Source organism: Stegodyphus dumicola, chromosome X1 (assembly GCF_044657685.1).
Source record: "Stegodyphus dumicola isolate Sdum_Otavi_A_Nest chromosome X1, ASM4465768v1".
NCBI lineage: Eukaryota > Metazoa > Arthropoda > Arachnida > Araneae > Eresidae > Stegodyphus > Stegodyphus dumicola.
This window is the reverse complement of record NC_140780.1, coordinates 154,863,668-154,875,831: the sequence shown is the minus strand read 5'-3', so window position 1 is coordinate 154,875,831 and position 12,164 is coordinate 154,863,668. Positions and strand designations below refer to the sequence as shown.

Genomic DNA, 12,164 nt, shown 5'->3' with positions numbered 1-12,164 from the left:
TGTCTGTTTACGTAATATCTATAAATGAGCATGAGGAAATTGACAACTGGGTAAAAATCAACAGAATGTCGACATGGCATTTCAGGATCGTTTTCACTCATATCTCCTGTTCTGTTTGAGCTATTTTAAGAATCTAAACGTTATGAGATTCAGAATTAAAACAGCTGGAATTACATAGAAAAGTAAAACACTCATGTAGAAAACATGTGGCTGCAAATTCAATTACAGAGAAAGTAAAACCCTAAAACTATTACTTAAATTAAAAAATAAATAAATAAAGGAATAAATAAACAATACAGAAAAAATCGTATGCAATCAAAAGCAATTAAATATTTAGTGATTTGCATCAGCAAACTCACACATTGTAAACCAGGAATTTGTTGTTTTTGAAATAAATTGAAAATGAGACACAAAATTAATGCACTTAAATTGACTAATAATTGAATACAATATGAGTAGTGAAGTACGTGATGAAAACGTGGAATTAAGGAATTCAGTTGCTTTCAGGCTTGAAAGAAATTGCTTTTTTCTGGCGGGTTATATTTTTGAAACCTAGAATTGAAAAAATACACACAATTTTGCACATTTTAAATACTATAGGAAGATTTGTAAGTCCGAAGTATCTTCCCCTTTTACCACATAAGAAATTTAGGCTCTGCCCGTAAACATACTGTTTAAAGATACCACAATCAACAACGGAGACTGATTAGTGTACCAGTTTGCTACTTTTGAAAGCACAAATTAACGTGAGGCATTACTAGCTTAAAAATCAATAATTAATCCTCTTCTTGAATTAATTAAATATGATTGGGAAGTACATTTGTGATAGTAACATTTTAGTATAAAGGAGTTTCAGTATATTCCTAAATCATACTTTGCGAACATTAGAAATGAAGAGTTCGAGACACCATGCTCTGACATGATAAGATTATACTTGCTTAAATCTGACATGCTTGACGTCAAATGCTAAGTGTTGCATATCAGAACTCGACTTTGAAAAATACTGGTTCGCTTAAAAGTTGGTATTATTTTATTCGGTATTTCAAACCTTGATGTGAAAAGCTTTCAAAAGCGTTTTTACTGGCAACTGAATTTAATGCCTAGTTTCTGAAACATCGGCTGATATTTCAAAATACTTTTTATCTGAGGATTTTTCATATTATAGTGAAGTATTAATCTTTCAACAACTATATGCTAAGAACAGAGTACAGGTGGTGTTTTGAAGTCGGAAGTTTCACTTATATAAGTATACTAGCTTGGTTTTTAGCCTGATAATTGCATTTTGATCTTTGAAAATTTGAAAAGTTTTCTATCACTCTCATTTTTAAAATATTCTTTCTGCATCTTGATTCTAAAACATACTATTAGATATTTTCAATCTGATCTCTAGTTCTACGGTGATCTGTCCAAAACGCTTTCACTCTTTTAAGATTTCAACTAATAATGCTGATTCTGCGAGTGGAAATAACATTGCAGCATATTTTTCTCGTGTTACCCTAAGAGTTTTAAGAGCACGGAATTTAGTTCTCAGTTGATCATATATAATTTTCTTAAAGGTTTCTCTGTCACATTTTGTTTCTGTAAAACCAGCTGTAATAATCCTCTAATACATACTTGAATGAGCATTTCGTCTTTCCCAAAACGGTTTTATAAATATTTTAACGCTCTTTCATAACTTAACCAGTTAGCAGAACACTTTTTATCAACTACTTTGCAACGCTACCCTTTTCCATAGACTAAGAAAAATTGGGAAATTTCTCATGCAAATCCAAATTGGGATCCTTGTCAATTTTTAGGAATTGCCCACAAAGCTACAACCAATTTTTTACATATTCATTAAATGAAGGGAGTTGTATTTTAAGGTAATGCTACAGCGAATTTTGGCGTGAAACGCTGCTGTTTTCAGCAGAATCTACGTTACCTGATAAAGGTATTTCTAAAGATTTTTAGTTGCAACGAGAGTCATCCATTTATATATGCTTCCATTTCATCTATTTATAACTCAAGCGATCTTTCATCAATATCTCTTTTCTTCAATTAATTATAATTTTGCTCTCTTAGCAGGTAGATCCAATGCATCTTTCTCATCATTAAATTCATTATACGAATTTGTAAATAACCTCCGATGCTGCGTTCTAGCTTTTTTTAAACTATTATAGTTAAAAGATCCATAAGTAACATAAAACTAACGCAATATGCAATGAAGGAAAACGTTCGCTTAGTCAGCTTAAAAAATGCAGACGAATCCTGGCGCGGACACCAGATATCCGGTAGCGGAAGACATTTAATCAGAAGAAATATTTCATTCACAAAACTTTATTTAGAGACGATCACAAATGGGAATCATTTACCTCTTCCCAACCAACCAGCGGCTGAGCGGTAAAGTCATTGAACATTGGTAGCTTGGTCTGGGGTTCGATTCCCTGCGAAAGGGCTGGCTGCATGGGCGTTTTCGCGGTTTTCCCCATGTGTAAGGTGTATAAGAGCCAGTTTCCTGTAGAAAGTCCTTCACGAAAGCATCTCTTCCCTTAGGCAGATAGTTTTCGACAGCTTTACCATAATTAAATAAACCACACCAAACCAACATCTTCTCAAACGAAAATGTACCATTTCTTAAAACTTTCATAAAATCATATTATTCAATAAATAAGTCTCTACTACTTCTCTGGTATACTTTCTATATGGTGCCCCTCAGAAATTACTATAAAAATAACTCTCTTGCTCTCGATAAACATTAATCACACAACTCTAACCAAAAATGAAAAATATCACTCCCCCTTTTTTTTCGAACAGAAAAAAGGACCTTTTTGCCACTAAAGTGTAAGTGAAATATAATTAAAACTACAAGATTATGCTTATACTCTCGCTCACATATTAGATGAGGAAATGTAAAAAAAATTTCCAACAAATACATTGTGGGTCTTTACTTTTTGGTTTATTGTTTAATGTTATGTAAACTTTTCATTGTTTTTATTCGTAACATATGAATAAAGTATCACAAACTAGATTGTAGAAATTCTTAAGGAAGAAAGTTAATAATACTTAAAAATGCATTATTGATGCTGTTTTTTGTTAAAATATACGCACAAATAGCACATGAAATCATTGAATAATATGCCTATATATATGGAATAAAAAAGTAAAAAGTAAGGCATAAAATATCAGAAGAAAATATCCTAAAAATACAGTGTTCATTAACACACACACACACACACACATAAATATATTAATATGCAATCAATATTAATCGTTGGTTAGGTTTAATGCAATGTTATGGTTAGGCTCTGAAGCAATTAGACATTTCTAAGCTATATTTATACATATATTTAATTTAAAATATACAATTTTCTTATCATATATAAAATACAGTATATGCAGTACACAGACACACATGTTATATGTAAAATATAAAAAAAGAAAAAAAAATTTCATATAGACCTTTAAATCTTAATTTAATGACTATCGTAGGGCATAAGTTATCTCATCATATGACACAGCACATTTGGGACAATTTGCCCTCCCCAGTTTTAAACTGTGCAGGTACATCTTTTAAGCAATGGAGAAAATAGAGCTTAACGATGAGACGTAACGTACTTAATTAATGCAGTACACAGACAGACATTTTACATGTAAAATATGAAAACAGAAAAATAAATTCTCATATAGACCTTTAAATCTTAATTTTTAATATTTCCTTTTGCCTTGCATCACTTATTTGCAATCACCCGCATTGCGAAAACTCTTTCCCAGTCGCTATCCTTCACTTGAACAAAGAATTTCTGAGTTATAAATACTTCAGGACGTTGTGCGCATCCTTTTTTGCCGCTTGCACTGTCTTTCTAAATCACGTCTCATCGTTAAGCTCTATTTTCTCCATTGCTTAAAAGATGTACCTGCATAGTTTAAAACTGGGGAGGGCAAATTGTTCCAAATGTGCTGTGTCATATAACGAGATAATTTATGCCATACGATAAGTTGATAAGAATCGACAAGCAATAAAGAAATGTTCCAGATTATCAAGTTATTTTGTGATTCTGTAAAAGAGTTGCAGTTATCTACTGCCCCACCCTAGTCAAGCTATTTACTATCACCGTCTCCGCCACTCCATGATTGAAAGTGAATGGGTCTCCTCTAAATCATTATACATATAAGCCCCTCTCGTATATAATATATATATACAGTGGACTCTCAAAAATCCGAGTGCGGATTATCCTTGGTGGCGATGGCCAATGCACACTATGCGCGAGAGTGTGCAAAAAACTCACACGCGCAAATTTGAGCGCGGAGAAACATTTTTCTTAATGTAGAAATCAGAGATTTATTTAATTGTGAAGAAGTTCATTTAATAACTGAAGTTATTACTATAATAAGTATTTTTTATTTTTAAAAAAGATTTTGGCGTACAACTGAAGTTGTATGCCAAACAATTTTAAATGTAAAATTCTTCGAAAATATCAATCGCGAAAATTCGAGCGCTTAATGGTTCAATAGCTGTTAGACTGTGCTTAACTTCCAATGCTTGAGTGATGCAGATAACGTCTGACAGGAACAGAAGAGGCAGAGAGTGATACTGCAAATACAAACGAAAAAGAACCTAATAGTTTATTACGGCAGTTCCGAGACAGCAATGACTTCTGTTTAAAGAGAAGGATTTCGTCGACGAAAGAGGATTCGAATAAAATAATAGTATTTGGAAAAATACGCAGTGAAATCCGACAAATATTTAAACGTTCTCAAAAACGTACACCATATAAGGACCAAATATGAGGATACCGGTTTGACAGTAGACATTAAAGCTGTTGAAAACATTGCAGTTATTTAGTGACAGTTTTACTGCAGTTCCCAAAATATCCGAACTTAAAATGAAACCGCAACAACATCAATAACAAACTCAGAGGGGGAACTGAATATATGATTAGCTGCCTAAATAGACAGATACGTGAAAAAGTTACCACCAATTTTATCGAGAGAGTGCGGTGCTGCACAGCAAGTCTTAAAAATCGCATGCCATATATTATTTTTCATTCTTAAACCGGAACATTTACTCGTTGTAAGTATGTTAATGCATTTTTAATTTTCGGAAAATAAAGTATTTTATTGTGCATATTAAATCCGATGTTTTTGTTAGTACATCCCATACTACACAGATATCATATTCCTTGATTTCCAGATATGTTTCTTAAACTTGAGAACTGGGTAATAAAATAAAAACGAGTTTATACAGTGATTTTGTTAGCAAAATCTTATTTCTTAAAAATTCTACGAAATATTACAAAACAATACTAAATTTGTATAACTTTAAGCGTACTGAAAAATAATTAGTATAATAATATAATAGTTTGCTTCCTTTTATTCTTTTTTAAGGGGAACTGAACTCTGGTAACTCATCCTCCGAATTTCGGTTTCCGGCAATTGAATGGACGGGCTTTTAAAGACTTTCTGCATGTGCATTGCGAATGCTAGCTAGTTCCTTTAGGAATAAACAATCCTTTACATAAGCACTCACCTCTGGTACACAGGTTCTGGATTTTTTTGTCATTACTGCTTCTTAATATTATTTATATAATGATATATTTTGAATTTTTAGTAAGTGCATGATTTGGTATGCTCCATTTTTCAGGTTTTATTCGTGTATCGATTCTTAATATCATATTTGACAAAGTTTTACTGCTAATTATTGAATTAGATTTTAAATGATTATTTTTAAAATGTTAGACATTCAGGCTTCTTAATGTTGTTTAATATTATATATAACATTTATATTTTGTTTAAAACTTAGCTATTTGGTATTGCAATCAAGCTTTAATATTTCTACTCGATAGCTTTGAATACACATTTATCAGATTCCTATGTGCAATTTTTTGTGTAACTGCAAGAATTACTTAATCCTATTGATTGCATACGTAAGAAATTTATTTTAAAAAGCTACAAATAACGTTTACCTTATTGAAATAAGCAAACGATGGCCATTCGGCAGTAGATACTGTCATTTCAAACGTTTTAGTTCTAAAACACAGAAAAAAAAATATAAAATGTTTTACTTACTAAAAATCAAACAACAAAATCCACAGATGGCAAAGAATACAAACAGTAAATTTACTTAAACTTTAAAATTTTTCTGTTCTATTACTTAATTAGAGGTTCAAGAGCGGTCGAGTGGTTAGAACAGTTGAATACTGGTAATTCGATTCAGGTTCAGGTCTTGACGAATATGATGGCTGCATGGGAATTCTGGAGGCTTTTGCTATACACAGCGTAAATATGAGTCAGTTTTGCATAGAAAGTCCGACGGTATCCCTCCTGTTAGCATAGAGTCTTCATGTGCTTTACCACATTGAAGTAAGCACATCTACCAAACAACTCCTAGAAAGGTTTTTATAAAGGCGGTGTTTTTTTAGCCAGGCAGCCCACCAGCGATCAAGCTTAAAATCACTGAACACTGGTAGGTCGGTCGGGGTTCAAATCCAGGCAAACGGGCTAGTTGCATGGGCGTTTCCGTAGTTTTCCCCCATGTGTAACGGTTCCCTTAAAAGTTTTCTTTAAAAAGTCTTACACGAAGGCATTCCTCCCCTTAGGCAGATAGCCCTCGAGTGCTTTGCCATAAACTAAATAAATCAAGCAAAATCAAACCTTTTCCCCGGCAGATAGATAGCTTTCATGTGCACTGCCTTAATTATAGCAAACCGATTAGTTAATCAAAAAAGATACAATTGAGTAAAAGATAAGAGTGAAAGGGAAAATATCTTCAATCCCATTTATGACTTATAATTAAAACACATTTTTTATTATAAATTAAGTACAACTTTCATCACTTTTTGCGATTCATCGTGAACCAAGTCTTCCGAAGAACCATTCGAAATTTTTACACCTTTATTGCAAAGAACAAAGTCTGTTTACGACTGGAGACTAGGAAATCGTATTATTTAATATTTACGAAGAGAAAGTACTAAGATATATATAGCCTTGGTATATGCTGCTCAAACAATTTTAAAATTAGTGTCTCTCATTAAACTGCGTCATTTAGAGACATATTCTTGTAGCTATCGTTCTGAAACTAAACTCTTGTTAAGGGAGAATTGCAAACTATTTTTCCTCGCTGAAATGAACATTAAACAAAAAATATTTCCTGAAAATATTGACAAACTCTTTATTTACAGAATGGACAAAGACAGTAACAAGGTTTGGTTTTCGTGGTTTTCCCATGTGTAACATGGATACGAGCCAGTTTCCCTTAAAAAGTCCTCCACGAAGGCATCCCTCCCTCACAGGCAGATAGCACTCGAATTGCTTTTTCTAAACAACTAACCTAACCTTTTGATTTTATAACTATACATGAGTTACTTTTTATTGGCATAAAGCTAAACATATAACCTAGTTTTAGATATGTCTTAGGGAAGGATACTTAGAGAGACATATGAAGTAAATAAAGAACTTTAGCCCTGCACAGTACGTTATTACTTTATCATTAATGCTTTTAAACTGCCTGTATAAACATTGTAGGACATTCCACACGTTATATATCTATTTATCTAAATTACATTCTTTTGCAAAAAAATCGAAGCACCAAGAAGGACTTTTGCGATCGTGGCGAAATTTGGTATGCAAAAACATCTTTATCGAACATGCAAATGATCAAAGTTTCAAGGCAAATAAACAGGAATTGCGATCATAGCGCACAATTCGCAAAGTATAAAACCTGTAACAGAGGCGGAAATTGTATCTTTTTTGATGCTGCCATTGTAATTCCTTGAAGAAGCAACTAAAGATGCCATTACGACCGATATCGAAGACCTTACAGACAACTAAATGACTTCGAACGTGGTCGCATTGTAGGGTTGCGTGAAGCTGAGTGGTTATACCGAGCAATAGGCCGCCGCCTGCAGCGTACAGACACTGCTGTGCAGAAATGTTGGCAGCAATGGTTGCTACAAGGAAATTGCCGACAAAATGAAGGTTCTGAAAGGCCGAGCAGCACAAATGCGAGGCAAGATATGATGATTGTTCGCCAGGCCCGAACCGCCCCAACGGTATCATTGTCGACTATTCAACGCATTACAGCCACGTCTATACATGCAGTGTAACCGTCCACCATCTCATGGCGCTTGCCTGAGGCGAGCTTACGCTCACAGAGGCCTTTAAGACGTTTGCCTTTGACTCCACAACATCGGCGGAGTGGTCTGGAGTGGTGTCACAGCCGATCATCATGGCTGCCATCAGACTGGCATCGTAAAGTGTTCAGCGATAAATCCACCTTCACTCTTGAAGCCTTGAAGCAGATGACCACCGTGTTCGTGTCTGGAGAGGACGGGGCCAGAGGTCCCAATCAGTCTTTGTTTTACAAAGGTATACATCCATAACTTCTGGTGTGATAGTGTGGGGCGCTATTTCTTATGACAGCAGATCATCTTTAGTCACCCTCCGTACATCTTTAACAGCTTAACGATATGTCGATACCGTTCTGCGGTCGTTTGCATTACCTTCAGGGCACGTTATCATGGGTCATTTTCCAACAAGATAATGCCAGGCCACATGCCGCTCGCATATCTCTGGACTGCCTCTGTGCGGCTGATTATCTTCCTTGGCCAGCAAGGTCACCAGACCTTTCATCAATCGAGCATGTCTTGGGCATGGTAGGCCGCCAGATTGGGGCACCACAAAATATCGCAGATTTGGAGCGACAACTGATGAATGCCTGGCAGAATGTGTCGCAGAATGACATTAGGAATATCCATCACTCCTTGCCTCGACGAATTCAAGCAAGCATTGCCGCCAGGGGCGGTTCGACCAACTACTGATTTGAACATTGAATGGGTGATTGTGAGCCGTGAACAGGTACTATGATCTTGACTTTTTAATTATTTTATTATTTATGTATGAGCTCTACACCTATTCAATTTCATCAAAAACAACCACTTCCTTCATGGTGCTTCGATTCTTTAGCAAAAGAGTGTATTTCAATAGCTTTACAATGCAAAGCATTATAGTGAACTCATTTTTACTCTATTGTATTGTTATTTTTATATTATTTAAATCAATAGCAGAACAAAAGTTTAGAACAAGTAAATAAATTAATAATAAGTTCCCCGGCAATATGTCGAAGGAATCCGTATTTCCGGATAGGTCCTATATTTCCGTATAGGTAATATGATCTAGGCACATGGAGTTGTACTGTGTTACGGTTTCAGTGATGTTACGTAATTTATGTGAAGAACATGTAGAATTAAACAGCATGTAAATTCAGTAACGCTAGTTTATGAGAACTGCATGAAGAATGAACAAAGAAAAGGGCATTTTATCTTTATCAACTAATAAAAAGAATCGAGAAGTGGAACTAGCTTGTACAGAACCCAAAAATTAACTGACATCTGTCATCTAATGTTCTCAGAAAATTTGGAAGAAGACATCAGTTTCCCACAGCAACTACTGTTATTGATATTTGCATGTCATATAAGGAAAATATGTAAAGAGAAGTCTCAGAACCTTTAAAGTTTCTATACTTTAACGTGAGTCTTAAAAAATGTCACTAAACTATTCAGCGCTACTTATTCTAGAACTTCAACATAATTCACAGTTTCTCACTTCCTAGATGTGAGATGAATGAGTTAAATTCTTCAAAAACCAAAGATTGCTTTTAATCGTAGTAGTCGTTAAGTATTATTTAATTTTTTATTTATTTCTTTTGTCATCATTTCAGTCAAGAAAAGATTTTCCCCTTTTTTCTTTTTCTTTTAATTTTTAAATGTTTATTTAAGAATTCCTTTGATTTGTAATTTCGTGTTTTACAATCTAGTGGAAAGTTTAGTAAAGTAACTTTGTAATTGTGAAATACCAATAGTTACCGTTCAAATATTTAGGGAAATAAATTACATGCTGTAGTATTTATACTCAAAAAAGTTTAAGATAATTAAAAATATTAGAAGTTTTAGCGGAAGTTCTGGAACAAGTACTAAAACAAAGAACGCATACATTATTAGAATGTTAAATAGAGAAATATTGATTTTATATTGAAAAATCTCACTTGCAAGGAAGAGGACAAAAACAAGGAACATCGCTTTCGCTGACTGATTTGATGACGTCTTCAAGGCAGCAAACTATAAATAGAAAAAAAAAAAAAAAAAAAAAAAACTATAAATAGAATATAAATGTTTTAAATATATTATTCGAATTTAAAGTTACCCTTAACGAGATATCTACAGACAAAAGGCATAAATTCTTTTCTTTACTCTTTTTCCTTCAGTCATGCGTATAAAATGTTGTGCATCCTCCGTCATCACTTAGTGTTCATTCAAACCATTGGCTTATCAAACCAGCTTTAGGAAAGAAATGACACTAGTTACTGTAAAGTCAATAATTACTATAATTTTCAGGTGTATAGTCTTGTGCTGAGTAGTTTAGCTTCATATATTCACTCGATTTCACATTATAAGCACGCACTGCAGATGGCAAGGTCAAAGATTTAGATGCGACTCAAAGGGTTGATAATTCTTCTGAAGAACTGCATGTAATTTTGTATCCATAACGGTGAGCTGCGGTAGCCTTAACTAGCCTGCAGTAGTCTTTAAGTGTGAGCTGCAGTTTTGCATCGAAATATTCAGGAGGGAACAGACTCTGGGTTGCTGCAGTTCAAAATGCACGTTTTAAATTATGGATATGTTAAGGTATCTGCCTACGTTAAAAAACCGATTTCGGCGAAAAAATTCGATTTTTTTTAATTGCCCAATTTGAAAGGTCAGTTTTGTAGGATTCCGAAAATGGTTCGTTTTTACGTTTGTGATAATTAGAAGTGAAGATATAGCCAATTAACTGCACTGGAAGTGAAAGCAGAAAGACCGGAAGTGCTATTTAAAAGGCTCAACTTAAAGGTAAACAATGTTGTTATCCGTGTTTTGTTTTACCTGTTTTGTGTATAAATTGTGCTAAAACATTTCCGGCGAGGGCATTGCTCATTTATCACGCCTCCTGCTTCAGAAAACCTAATGAATCTACAGTGGCGCCCGAACTAATAAGGCGGTGGACAATATTCATCACCACCAGGATATGCCGACTGTGTTCCCTAATCCCCAATCACGCTTTAAAAGAGAGAGTATATAAGGTAATTTCTCCCTCCTTTCAGCATGCATTCGTGGTGTAACGGTTAGCATTCGAGAGGTCCAGGTTCGAGTTCCGGCGAGGGCATTGCTCATTTATCACGCCTCCTGCTTCAGAAAACCTAATGAATCTACAGTGGCGCCCGAACTAATAAGGCGGTGGACAATATTCATCACCACCAGGATATGCCGACTGTGTTCCCTAATTCCCAATCGCGCTTTAAAAGAGGGAGTATATAAGGTAATTTCTCCCTCCTTTCAGCATGCATTCGTGGTGTAACGGTTAGCACATTCGGCGCATATTCGAGAGGTCGAGGGTTCGAGTCCCAGCGAGGGCATTGCTAATTTTTCGTGTCTTCTGCTTCAAAACAGCCTAGTGATTCCATAGGGTGTCTCAAAAGATCGTTTCCCATGATAAAAAAGATTTATATAGGAACTTGCGTCTGAAAATGCGAACGGCGATCGCTAGAGGGTAATGCTCGCAGGCTTATGGAAGGGCAGGAAGCGTAATCATATCAGGCGAGGATGTTGCAGGAGAAGGATTAATCGGTTTACTCACTTAGAATTAGGCGATATGTATTACGTGTATCGTGCTGCGGATGGAAATGGACGACCCGCGATACGGATATACCTTCCCAAACAGAATGTCAGCCAAATCGTGCTTCGTTCAGGTAATTACATCGCAGATTCCGTGAGGCAGGAGCTTTCCAAGTAAGTAGTTATATCGGCCAAGAAGATACTACACGCACACCTGTCTTAGAGGAAGCTTTGCTACAGGAATTTGAGACGAACTCGCAGACAAGTTTCTGATCAACCGAACGCATTTTGCATGTACATCGTTCCACAGTTATGCGCATACTGCACGAGCATGCGTTACAATCCTAGCGCATCCAAACAGTACAAGCATTGTACGATGACAGTTACTCCCAACGCTTTGCATTCGCATGCTGGTATTTGCACAAATAGGTCGCACAGTCGGATCTTGAATCGGGTATTTTATTTTCCAGTGAAGTCTTTTTTACACGGGAAGGTGTCCTGCACAATATACACGTGTGGGCTCATGGGGACCCAAGGTGT

At 35.3% G+C, this 12,164-nt stretch overlaps 1 protein-coding gene across 3 annotated transcripts in view; it reads right to left on the bottom strand.

The window, feature by feature from the left end:
- The window catches only part of LOC118197024 (epithelial sodium channel subunit alpha-like), a 215,544-nt gene that overhangs the window by 24,834 nt on the left and 178,546 nt on the right, over positions 1 to 12,164 (bottom strand). For all 3 annotated transcript variants that reach the window (XM_085807588.1, XM_085807589.1, XM_035368493.2), the window contains exons 8-9: positions 10,019 to 10,091; positions 5,943 to 6,006 (exon numbers count right to left, since the gene is read on the bottom strand). In XM_085807588.1, coding sequence (XP_085663714.1) covers positions 5,943 to 6,006; positions 10,019 to 10,091 — 137 coding nt within the window. The remainder of the gene's footprint in view (positions 1 to 5,942; positions 6,007 to 10,018; positions 10,092 to 12,164) is intronic.